Consider the following 12,966-nt stretch of genomic DNA (forward strand, 5'->3'; position numbering starts at 1 on the left):
ACGATCAGCCGAGTCCATTGTTAAAAATAGTTATTTATTGAAATAATCTAGAAAAATTTAACAATTGGAACTGGATATGCAGTGAAATATATATGTATTTTTTTTTTTTTTTTGACAATAAATATAATTGTATAAATAATACTTGTATTTAATAGATTATTGAATAGTCATGTTTTTTGAAGATATTTAGTAGCGCTTGAGCCAATTTACCATTTACATCTTCAAATTCATCTTCATCTTCATCTTCATCTTCATCCTCAACTTCATCTTGACCTTCATTTTCATCTTCATCTTCAGCGGCAGTCCTTTGCTCTGGGGTGGATTCAGCGGGTGGAACAGTGGTCAGTGGCTCCAAGCCGAGGAGGCACCTGTCAAAGTTCTGATAGATGATAGCTGATTCCACCACATGGTCGCGCTGAGTTTTGTTGGTGCATGCGAATTCGTTGACATCGATTAGACGGTATTCCTCTTGCACCTTAGCCAACCACTCCGCAGCATTGGCCGAGATTTCGTACATGGCCTTGGTGTTCTCACCGCCCTGTAAATTTTCAAATGGAGCCCCATTAGAATAATCCGTTTGATTCAATTGTCCAATGAAAAGATTCACTTACCGATTCGGAGTAGCAAGAGAAATATTTGATGGAGTCAGAGTTCTTGCTGCAAGTATCCAGAGCCTGGCAGGCCGATGTTGCCGATCCGTCGATCTGCGCCCGCTCCTCCTTGGTGCTCTCATCGATGCCCGCACGAGATGCGTCCGCATCGGACAAGCACTTGGCATAGGCGGCCTGGAAGTTCTCATTGGCCTGGTTGAACAGAGGCAGATACTCGTTGAAGCAGGAGAGGGAGCGTTGGGGATCGTTCTGGTTGGTGTCGCTGGAACGCATCATGAGCTTAATCATCGGCGACTCGGGCAGCAGGGGCAGGCGCACAGCCTGGCTCAGGCCAATGGCCAGGAGCAGAACACACACTTTCGTAAACATGTTAAATATTTCGTTTAGTTTTTCTGGTAGATGGCTAACACGATTTTTGATTCGTTTGCTATGAACGTCGGATTCGTTATTGAGGCAATGGGGCAAGCGACAGAAGCATTTTATTTAAAATTTTGGCTTTATCACTTAAGCCGTACGCCTTATCGATGCCAGCTAACACTATCGGTCTTATCATCTGCTACCGTGTGACTTTAATCTGAAATCAATATGGTTCCCGAAAACCCAGATAGATATCATAAATTATTTTCACACAAACTTAAAGAGTTTTCTGCAAATCACAATCCATTCATTGAAATGGACAATTGACATAATTTCTATGATTCACCAAATATTTATTATTGTGTCCTGCCTATAATTTTTCTTATATTATTGTTGACATCAATCCAGTGTATATCCATCAAGTGTTTATTCTAGTGAAATATATCTGACAGTTAAAAAAGTTTTAGTTGTCCACTTAGTATAGGTAGCGCTGCCCGATATTGATAAGGTTGAGGAACGTCATCCGCCTTTATCATTGGTCAGCTCCACTTGTAGATAAGCAACCATTGTATAGCCCGAACACAATTATTAAGTAAATATTTAGTCTTGCGCTTGACATTCTTAACTATTTTTGAAATTAATTTACACTTACATGTATTTATATTGATTTTCTATTATTTGTCTGTGCATATTCTTCACATTGTGAGGGTCATTGATCGTTCTTTTTAGACCCGATGGGAATGTAATCTATATTCGTGCCGTCTTCAGTCGCTTATCATGCCACGTGCTGTTCTCCAGCTATCGTAAACTACACAAATCGATAGTCAGAGCGTTTGGTGAATCACAAATTGAGTAATCTATTAAATGAAATATATATTGCAATTATTTACGACATGTCGATTCCTTGGCGAGCACTTTTCGCTTTTGTTCCTGGGAATCACGCGAGCTGTTCGCAGTCTCAGTTACATTTTCGATTGTTGCGAACGTCTTGGGTAACTCGGAAACAAGTTCACAGAATTTTATTAACTCGACTTAGTTTTACAGCCATTCTTTTATAGCCACATATAATTGAAGAACTTTGCAGGTCCTCAAAAGTATTACAGCGGTTGCTAAGGCCTTATGGAATTGTGGGCAGTTGGTAGTCTATCAAAGTTGGGCGAGGTGAGAGCAAACTAAGTGACCTACATATGTAAAGATATGAAATGTTTATAAATGGTTAATGAACAGATAAAACTGTTTTGAATCAGCTAGAAATGCTTTCCTAGCTATATAAATGCTTCTCTATAACCATTCAAGAGACAAACCCTTCCGAGCATTGGCATAAAATCAAACCCATTCAGTTGAACAAGACCTGTCAATGAGCCCCTTTTCGGAAAATTCACAAAGATAATGAAATTAGTCCCATGTTGAGGGTAGAGTTCAGGTATGGAATTCACTGGAAGCTAGGCAGAGCTAGGCAGGAATGCACTGAACTCAGAGTAAATGCATTTCATAGCTGAATAATTTCTGGCTTCATGGAAATTAGACTTTGGATATGCCAAAACAAATGCATTGATTGGCTAAGACTTAATACTCTAGCATTCACAGATCTGATTTTCAGTTTCCAGGAATTTTGTCTCCCCATATTCTCTGAATTTCGATCTTAGTGAATCGTATTTTAATTATTTGCAGTGTCTTTAAGGTTTTTGTGTGTGCAAGCGTATTAATAATGGAGTGCAGCTAAATATCAAGCAGTGCAGCTCACCTGCTGTACACCTGCTGAGCACACAGACACACACACACAAACATACATACATAGAAAGCGTTGTGAGCGTGGGAGCTGCTAATTTGCATATCTTAATTGCGTTCTTTGTGCGAAAGCATTTTCAACGAGCGAGGCAAACATAGCTCGAACTGCATTAACATTTCCTACACACACACACACACACACACACACATACAAGTAATGTGAAAAGAGCAGCTAGGCAACGTTTTAAATCAGCCGCCAGCTGCAGCCTGTGGCAAGGACACGCGGCACTGTCGCCAGTTATTGGCTTCATTTTAGAGGGGCACTACTGCCTGCACCCACTCTCTCTCTCTCTCTCTCGCACTCTCTCTGCGTGTGTGTGTGTGTGGCTACATTTCTAATTTGTTTTAATTGCAGTGACAACAATGCCGCCGGCAACAACAATCAACAGCCAAAGCCAAAGCCAATGCTGCAAAGCAAATGCAATTAAATTTATATGAAAAACACCCTTGAACCAAAAGATAGCTACTGTTTATTTAACCGTTAAATGCTAAGACTTAAAGCCTTTAATTGCCATTCAATTTAGATTTCAAGTCCAGCCCAAAATCTTAATTATCTTTGATTAGGTCGGCAATTTGAAAAGCATTTCCATGGGCATTCGGCAATGGCTGAAACTTTGTCTAGGTGCAGGAATATGAATATGCAAATTATAATTTGCAATACCCTGTACTCAGAGCGGATCAAATGGTATTAGAGAGCAATGAGAGAATGATTGATAGAATGATATGATTTGATAGATTTGATAAAGCGATAATTATAATATTCCTATCAAAGCTCTGAACTTTGTTTAGATTTTCACTCTACTCTCGACTTTTTAAAAGTTTTGATAATAAGTATGTATATAAACTATAAATGTGTAAGGTATAAAATAAAAAATTGTATATATTAAATATAAATATAATTAAGATTTATTTATTTATTTATTTTTTATTTATTTATTATTTATTTAAAAAATATATTTTCATAAATACAATAAATGTGCACATATGAAAGTTAAGTTAAATTTAAAGAGAATTCATTTCATTACCATTAAATTTTTAATATATTCTATTATTTTTGCTCATAATCTTGACTACTGAGTAATAATATAAAGTTATGTTTTTTTTATATGCTCTTTTATATTGAATACAAACTTTCAGCTGTACAGTTAACAATACGGAGTGTAAAATATATATTTAAAATGTTTTTGATATGCTGGCATTTCACTTGAAGCAGTTTACAGGGCATCTGGTAAGTCGGTCAGGCGCATCAGCTCAAACTAGTTAACATCTACTCGCGTTAATTATGTAAGTTACACTTGCAGAGTTGCAATTGGCTTAGCAGAACTTTTCCATTGCGACTGTCGCCTCGTCCGTGTGGACTCTGTCAATATTTGGCCAACATTTCCATAAAATTGCTTTTACTTTACTTTCCCTTTTACCGTTACTTATGCTGTGACCAGGCAACGAACCGAACGCAGCGAAGACCAACCCACCCACCCAAGGAGATTACAAAAGTTTTGCAACTCCAATGTTAGCGAGGGTTTGTCAGCTCGTTACCTATTTAATGCAGTACATAAACCATGTTGTCTAGTGTAGCAGAGAGTGCAGCAGCTTCTTAAGATCTGAGCTCAGGCTGGGCGCGGCCGAAGCTGTTGGCTTGACTGTAACTAAAGCCGATGTCGTCGATAGGGGAACGGGAAGTGTTGTGCTGATAAGTGATGCTGTTGTGGAATCGAGTGGAACTGGTGGTGTGGCATGGGAACTGGTACTGGAACTAGGACTGGGCGTGGCTGTGGATGTGTCGGTTGTCGTTGTTGGCTTTATACTTGAAATGGGTCTTCTGGAAGTTGAAGTTGTTGCAATTGTAGTGCTTTTTGAAACTGGAATCGAACTGGTCGTGTAAGCACCTGTTGTAGTTGTTGTAGCTGGAATATCGGTTGTTGTTGTTGTTTTTGTTGTTGTAGTTTTTGGAGCTTTCGTTGATCGAACAGTGGTGCTGGGAACGGGCGTCGTTGTGCTTATCACCGGAGACGAACTAGTATCGGCTGTGCTATTTCCCGTTGTGCTTGGCACGGGCGTAGTTGTTCCGGTCACTGGCGATGCACTAGTTCCAGCTGTAGTGGTACTTGGCACCGGCTCAGTGCCCATTAAACAAGCTTGCAATCTGACATAGGTCTGCTCCGTGTCAACCTCATATGCACGTCTCGCCTCATTCGAGCAGTCTTCGAGCTGGTACTCGATCACCTGCTTCTTCTGATTGAACTCGCTGTTATACTGGCTGGCTGCGCCCGAAATGTTGTACATAACCTTGGCGTCTTCAGCGCCCTGTAAAGAATGTTTATAAACAAAAAATAAATATATACAATATTCAATCATAGTTCACTTTGAGCCCACTTACCACCTGTGCATAACAGGCTAGAGATGAACCGGTATCATTTAGATTATCGCAGTTTTGAATCAGTTGGCAGGCGGACTGAGCATTGTTGCTCAAGCCGGACAGTTTCGTCTCGTACAGCCAATCGAGTGTCGCGAGCTGAAGCTGGCTGCTGTTCTCGCAGGCTTGATACTGCTGCTCGTATTGCTGCAGCTGCTGGTCGAAGATCTCGCTGTAGTACTGAAAGCACTCTATGGAGCGAGCCGGATTGTTTTGCTGCAGTGCGTTGGTGCTGCGCATCGCCTGCAGCAGCTTCGATTCGCCGAGCGATTGGCCGGGTCCTGCGCACACAGCGGCCGCCAGGCAGGCCAATATCGTTAGCAAAATCACTTTCATTTCGTTTCGATATTAGGGTAATAGATAGTTTGCTTATTCCTTCGTATGTGCTTGTGGCACAGTCGTAAAATGCGTACTTCGGGGGCCAGCTAATTGTTGGTCACCTTTTATAGGCGGCACAAGTTGTGGATGTCAAAAGCAAATGAAATTTGTGAAATGCCATCGGTCTTAAGCCTCTGACAAACTGATATGATATAAATATTCGATTACCCTACTTGCCAAACTTGTTTGGGTCTCTTTCGACATTTTATGCATAAGGTGAGTTCTATGCTGGCACTACTTGAGTATCTTATCAAAATATAATTTTGATAATTTGACAGACAATACGTCAGCATATGTTGGACATGTGCATTATGTTTATGTGAATGTACAATAATACAAAACATTTAAAGAGCTTTGCAGATTAACTAAAAAGCTGATTCTAGATTAAGTAACAAGTTCAAGTTACCAGAGGGTAAACATAGCATATTTATTTATAATTTTTGTAGATTTCTCAGAATTTGTTTAAGTGTTTCAGGAATATTTTCTTTATCTTATAGCGTAGTACTACGCCGGTGTTGGCCATCTCAATTGACTTTCTATCGATATCAATTTGAATTAATTTAAATGCCATTTTATCATAGAATACATTGTTTTTGCTAAGCCATTCGATGCATTTATCAGGCATTAACAATTGCGCAACAAATAGCTGAAATGCCGCTGGTGAACCCTCGAGCTCGAGTGGCTGACTCAGCACTCGAAGCGTTTCCGTTTCTTATCTGGGAAGAAATTATCTATTTAGAAATAAAAAGTCAAATAAAAACAATCGTGCAACCATAGATTGTGCAATTATTGAAAATTTCCGAAGAATTGGCAATATAAAATCAAATTCGGCAGAATAAACATCAACAAATATGATAGACAAAAGGGTACCAGAATTTATATACAATGCAATAAACGCAATAGGCTGCACCTAGGTAAGTTCGACTGGTGAAAACCCGCTAAATGATAAATAAAAAAGTTGTTTATTGATAGAATGATAGATTGATATCAATATTTAAATTGAAAAATAGTAAATTATAAACAAAATATATAAAATATAAAATAAAAATATAAGATATAACATATAAAATATAAAATATAAAATATGAAATATAAAATATAAAATATAAAATATAAATATAAATATAAATATAAAATATAAAATATAAAATATAAAATATAAAATATAAAATATAAAATATAAAATATAAAATATAAAATATAAAATATAAAATATAAAATATAAAATATAAAATATAAAACATAAAACATAAAATATAAAATTTAAAACATAAAATATAAAGTATAAAATATAAAATATAAAATATAAAATATAAAATATAAAAAATAAAATTAAAATTAATTACGTAGTAACTTTAAAATTGTTAAATTCCTTGCATTAGTAAATAAAATATCTACTATAGCAGCTTTGATAATTGTATCATGAAATACTTTCCGAGAACTTTAAAGTCATAAATACTTGAGATTTTAATGGCAAATTCTAATGAATATTTCAATAAAACGGTGTTATCGATGGCTGAAGTAGATGTTGAAAAATAATTAAATACAATACATAGTTGCATTTCTGTGTGGTTATTTAACACAGACAGTGTAAAGTCTATTTATTTTAGTTGTCCAGTTATTGAGTCAACAACCTGTAATACAGGCGAATATACAGATGGAATTCTAACTAGATAGGTCTTGATCAACTCAACACTTTGAGCCAATCTAGTATCTATGTGCTATCTGGCCATAAGCCATCTAGCTTCATTTCAATTGCCTGCTATATGTGCATTTGCATGCGAGCATTTCGCCCCTTTATGCATTGCCAATGGTGTTAAGAGTATGAAGAGCGTAATTCATTTCCATTTTTACGCGATGCCAGCCATTTTTCATCCCCTCGCTTACAATGCATTTTCAATTTTCCAATTTCAACAGCTCGCGCGTTGTTTTTGATGCATGTTGGAGCGTTCGTTTGCTCGCGGCCCCACCGGGCGTATGATTAATATTATTTACTTAAAAGCAAATGCCACGCCTTCCGTGGCATACTAAGCGATAACGAGTGGGGCAGCAACCACAGTGGGGCGCCTCGAGCCAGCCAGTCAGCCATTTTCAAGAGCTGTCAGCGGAAATGAAGACGTGGCAACTGCAGCGCCGTTTTGCTCGACATTGAGTTACGTTGAGTTAACATCTGATGGATTGTCAGACATTCAGAGGGCACTATGCGTCAGCGAGCGTGTCTTAAGTACTACCAGCAGTGTAATTGGTTGTTAAGTAGGGCAAAAAGAAAATACATAAATAAGTATAATGATATACATAAATAGGGATATCAAAGTTGAGGCTTAGTTCAACGGGGCACATGGCAAATTGAGTCACCATTTGGTGATTCACAGGGTCACTTGAGGTGAACCACAACTTTGATAAGCCTTCACTTAATTTATGGCCGTTTTACCTTTGCCTTTGTCTTTCACTACACTAATTAAAAAACCGAAAGGCAACTATGAGTAACAGGTGATTTATTCAATCATTTTGTGATAGTATTTTCAATAAATTTGTTTGCGATAATTAATTTTGCGTTGTTTTTGTGTTTGTCTTTTGTCTTTATATTTATAGCACATAAAGTATTCCCCATGGTGGCTATTCCTAGAAACACTCAAGCAGCTAGACGGTGGCATTCTGGGAATTACATGTTCTTCAAAGATAACATTTTCTAAAGAATGTTACGAATGTTTATTATATGAACCTTGCTAGACTATATGGGAATGCTTTTCTATAATCTTTGTAACATTGATTGCTAAGTTTATCTATGTAGTGCAGTAGCTCTGATAATTGATAATTTTCTAGTAGTGAATTTAGATCATCCTACAATCAATCACACCTTGCCTCTTTACGCACTTTTTCCAGCCTTAATCTCAGATTTACTTCATTGTTTATTGATTAACATAAATCTAAAAAATCACGCTTTTAATACTTGAACGGATTCGAGATTTCAGATAACTTTATTACGTATTTGAAATCCCCCAAGAGTATTCAGCGCTCTGTTAATTTAATGCAATACTAGTTTTCAAAATTTATTACATGACAATTAAAATACGATTTATTGCATTGTAAACATTTTCGATTTATCAGCAAAATAGTTATCAATAAAATATAGTACGCTGGACTTCGTCGCTTTTTGAAATGGGTCATGAATCGCCAAGAATTTAGAATGAGGGGCTAGAGACTTCGACTAGGAGATGCTCTGAACTCTGTGTGCAATATTAATAGTATGCAATGTATATTTAATAAATAATATACAATAATATATAATATAATATATAATATTGAATATAATTCAATTAAATGCTGTAGAATTTGTTACTTGGCTCGGCAACATGATCTAGATCTGTAAGAAGTCTGCCTCTGTAAGAAGTCTGCCTTCCGTTACCTGTTACATACATGCTCAAAAAGTCTGCCTAACCCTGCTCAATGACTTCAGTGTATACAAAAAATAAACATATATGTGCTTAGCGGAGATTTCGGGCGTATTATGATTTTAAACCTCAGTCATATCAGTTCATAATTAACAGTTAATACCAAAATATTTAGGACTTAAACTTTGCTTTATCCTTATCAGTAGAACTTTGGATGCATAAATAATATTGATATATGTATACATGAATATAAAACTTGATTCTGATTCATAGGTTCGCTAAAGATAATAGTTGAATTGAAGAACTGATATCGATAAAATTTCTAGACACCAATTTAGTTTATGGCAGATTCGAACGATTTTCCTTCAGTTCCGATAGGTGCTCTGTGGCTATAAAGTCGATAGCTATCAGCGTGTAATTAAAAACAAAAGACTAAACATAATAATAAGCCAGCTAGTGGGCCAGGCAGATAACAGCCATAGCAGTATTTGGTAATAATTCGTAATGAACTACGCGAACCAATATAATTTCCGATAATTATTTTTACAACACGCATTACGTATACGCACTGATGTCACTGTTATTTTCATATATACTTCGATATATACATACATATATATGTCTATATACATATACTACAATGCAATTTGGCGCGGACTGAGTACACACAACAAATTGTTGTAAGGCAATAACAAAAGATTTTACGATTGCAATAACAAGAAGTGCGCGCAATTAAACACGCTCTCGATGTGAATGGAAACGGATGGATGTGGATGGAAGTGAATGGATGGATGTATTGCCTGTTTGGCTTGTGGGTGGCGGCTGCTCCTGCTGTCGCATTGTCTGCGTGGCGATGTGAAACCGAAATAGAAATTGAGTTCGAAATAGAAATCGCAATTGTAGTGCGGATCGTTCCGCTTGAGTGGGAGAGCCATAAAAACTCGACCGGAGTTGGCGGCATGCGTTGAGTTTATGAAAGCGCGTGAAATTCAATTAAAACGCATGCTCAATATTAGTTGCAATGCGTGACTGCTGTCTAAGCCATAAACAAGCTTATTGAATACTATGCAAGGGCACACTGTAATAGCGACAATGCCCTCAACAACTACAGCAACAACAACAGCAGCAACTACCACAGTGGCAACTCCTACTGACAATTTTTGTTTGAATACCCTGTACGCTTTAGATAATGAGGTAGTGCTACTGTAAATGATATATTAAAGTTTTTAAGACTAAACAGCTAAAAGATATATCTCATAAATCTCGCGACTTACTCAACAAATTAGTGGGATAGGGCTGCATGATAATAAGTAAAAGTGCTTAGATAAGATTGTTTCAATCACAAGATTTAATCGTGCTGAAACTTACATACTTGGCAGCAGAGTTCTCGAAGAATTTAAAGCCGAAAATTTCTAGAAAAACTACTTGTTCTTATGATTTTTTGCTTATCAAGCCTAAAGGCAAGATAAAAGTCTGTGATCATATCTTATTCTAAGAGTAATAATTATATATTATATCCAAAACACAATTGTGGGAAATTTACTTTGAAAGCCCCATCTAAAACCTCAAGGAACTCATTTTAAAAAATCCTTTGCATGTTTACTAGATGAAATCTAGGTAAATCAACTTAACAGAGACCTTATTTTAATTGCCATCCAATTACAGGGTATCTCGATACACACACAGCTCACAGATTGCCTCTTACATTCCTCTGGAAATAAATTTTACGCGATAAGTTGCCGTGTAAATGTCAATCGGTAATAGTTTTCATATATGTTTTATGCCCTGTGGGCGTTTGATTGCCCGCTGCCTGCTGTCCGCCTGGCTGCAGCTCGTGCGTCAATTTTTGCCGATTAGCCGTCATACCTATGGCCATGTCTATAAAGATTATACGCTGATTATGATCAGTTATCATATCTATATATATTTATTATATTTATTTATAAACCTTGCTGCTAGTCGAACCTGCGGCAACCCTAGCGAGAATTAATTAAACTTTATAGCCATGAAAAATTTAATGAGTCTAAGCCTCACAGAATTTTATTGGCCAAGTGCAAGGGGAACGTTAACCAGGCTAACTGCCAACTGGCAACTGGCAACTGGCATAAAGTGCAGTTGCCATTGCAACGAGTGGCGACTGTTGCATTATAATGGAAACTTCCGCCTTGTTGCACACAACATGTCCCAGCTGCCCCTGCTACGAATCCTGCTCCTGCCTGCTCCTGCTCCTGCTCCTGCCCACACTGCAGCACCTTGCCTTGCTAGCCTGGACAATTGTGAGCGAGTGCAACGAATGGAATGTGAACTAATTAAATTTTTACTCTGCTGTTACATTAGGCGAGCTCTGCTCCTCCAGTCGAGCTTTAGCGGCCCGCATTGCATGTAATTGCAGCTGTTGTGCCACGCACAGCCAAAGGGCTTCGCTTTGAAGGTTTGCCTAATAGTCGGGCCCTCTAATGAAATCAAATTCATGACGTATATTTCGAGTGACCCAGCTAAACGACTGATGTCAAACAGTCAGCATTGTGACTGACCGCATGTTTTTCAGCCTTAATTCACCTTTGAGCCCACAAGTATAGAGGGCTTTAAGCTGAAAGAGATAGTTTGATAAAGTCTGAAAGCTAAGAAGTAATATTCGCAATGAATGGCTTGAATTTATTTAATATTTAATTTCATATTATTATGTATATAAATTAAATTTAAAGCTTTAAATAATATTTGTTGACTCAAGTAGTGTCCAAAGTTAGCTACGATTGTTGATCGTATTTGAAGTAGAAAGCAGAGTTGATATCATTTTATATATCTCTGTGATTCCAGGACCCTTCGCCTCTTAAGCAACCTAGACAACTTTCACAACATCAAGTATGATCGAGTGTTAACGTTTTGCCATATATCACGTTTGTCATGCCTTATGGCTTATTGCAGCCATTTCAGTATCAATGTACGGTGCGATTGTAGTAATTGTTATTGATAGCGCTGCCTTGTGATTGATTCGCAAGGCGGAAAGAAAGTTAAGGAGAATTTTGTTAGATAAAAAAAATAATAATAATGAAAAAAAAAGAAAATAAAATAAACAGACATTTGTAAAAGTCTAAAAAATATTATATATATTAAATATATATATTAATTTATATATATATATATATATATATATATATTAAATTATATAATTTTATGTTTTTTATTTTAATAAATTATATATATATTATATATATATAATAATATATAAATAAATTAATTTTTCTATTTATTTTTTTTTTTAAATATAACAAATAATTATTTTTAAAACTATTTATTTTCTCTAAACCATTTTTGCTTAATTTCCATATTAAATAAATACTTTATACTTTATAAATTACTACTAAATCATAATTCCCCATAAATGTATTCTCTTTAAAGCTTAAATCCCAGCACAAAACGAAACAGAAACTAAATAAAAATTCCACCCAAAAACACGGAAAGGAAAAGAGTCCAAACTGAGTGCGGAGAATTTAGAACCACAAAAGAATAAAGCGCACAAAGTTGTCCCTAGCCGCTGGTTGGGCAATTATTTCAACAACTTTAAGATGCCAACTGCAGGCCATGCGGCAGAAAGAAAAACCCCAGAAACAACCGGGGGGAAAAAAATGAAGGAGAAGAAAAAGGAAGAGAAAAGACGAACAGGGCAATGTGCAAAATGAAAATGAGTGATGCGAAAGAGTCAAAAAGTTGCAGTAAGCCTGGCCAACAATAAAGGCCACAAAACAAAATGAAGTCAACTAAAAAATAACTAAAAATGTTGACGACGACTGCAGCGGCAGAAGCACCGGCAGGAAACGGTCAAGAAAGCAACAAAAACTCAAACTAAAGGCCACAGAGAGCTGCTCTGACGAATACTTAAAGATGGCCAGAAAAGTTTGTCAACAATGCATATTTAAACATGAGTATATATGTATGTGTGAGTGAGTGTGTGGGTGCACTTAAAACTGTTAATTAGTCAACCACAAAGTGAGTTGAGTTAATAAATGAACGTCAAGAAAAGCAGCAA

At 36.7% G+C, this 12,966-nt stretch overlaps 2 protein-coding genes across 2 annotated transcripts; both read right to left on the reverse strand.

The window, feature by feature from the left end:
• Positions 1-77: 77 nt before the first annotated feature.
• On the reverse strand, positions 78-1,081 carry LOC149091011 (protein TsetseEP-like). The gene is made up of 2 exons (XM_089261867.1): positions 612-1,081; positions 78-538 (listed from the first exon to the last, which is right to left on the reverse strand). Exons 1-2 carry the CDS (start codon positions 978-980, stop codon positions 149-151), a joined length of 759 nt encoding a protein of 252 aa, XP_089117993.1. The 5' UTR covers positions 981-1,081; the 3' UTR covers positions 78-148.
• Positions 1,082-4,250: 3,169 nt separating this feature from the next.
• On the reverse strand, positions 4,251-5,616 carry LOC108655238 (uncharacterized). Its single transcript, XM_018106978.3, has 2 exons — positions 5,134-5,616; positions 4,251-5,060 (listed from the first exon to the last, which is right to left on the reverse strand). Exons 1-2 carry the CDS (start codon positions 5,503-5,505, stop codon positions 4,323-4,325), a joined length of 1,110 nt encoding a protein of 369 aa, XP_017962467.2. The 5' UTR covers positions 5,506-5,616; the 3' UTR covers positions 4,251-4,322.
• Positions 5,617-12,966: the final 7,350 nt, after the last annotated feature.

This window comes from Drosophila navojoa, chromosome 5, assembly GCF_054131105.1.
Source record: "Drosophila navojoa isolate 15081-1374.11 chromosome 5, UAZ_NAV_1.0, whole genome shotgun sequence".
Taxonomy (NCBI): domain Eukaryota; kingdom Metazoa; phylum Arthropoda; class Insecta; order Diptera; family Drosophilidae; genus Drosophila; species Drosophila navojoa.

Bases quoted from the DNA above. Each gene is read 5' to 3' on its own strand.
- LOC149091011 (XM_089261867.1), bottom strand. From the start codon at position 980: ATGTTTACGAAAGTGTGTGTTCTGCTCCTGGCCATTGGCCTGAGCCAG. The intron at 539-611 runs GTAAGTGAATCT...GAAAATTTACAG, and splicing joins TCTCTTGCTACTCCGAATCG to GGCGGTGAGAACACCAAGGC.
- LOC108655238 (XM_018106978.3), bottom strand. From the start codon at position 5,505: ATGAAAGTGATTTTGCTAACGATATTGGCCTGCCTGGCGGCCGCTGTG. The intron at 5,061-5,133 runs GTAAGTGGGCTC...CATTCTTTACAG, and splicing joins TAGCCTGTTATGCACAGGTG to GGCGCTGAAGACGCCAAGGT.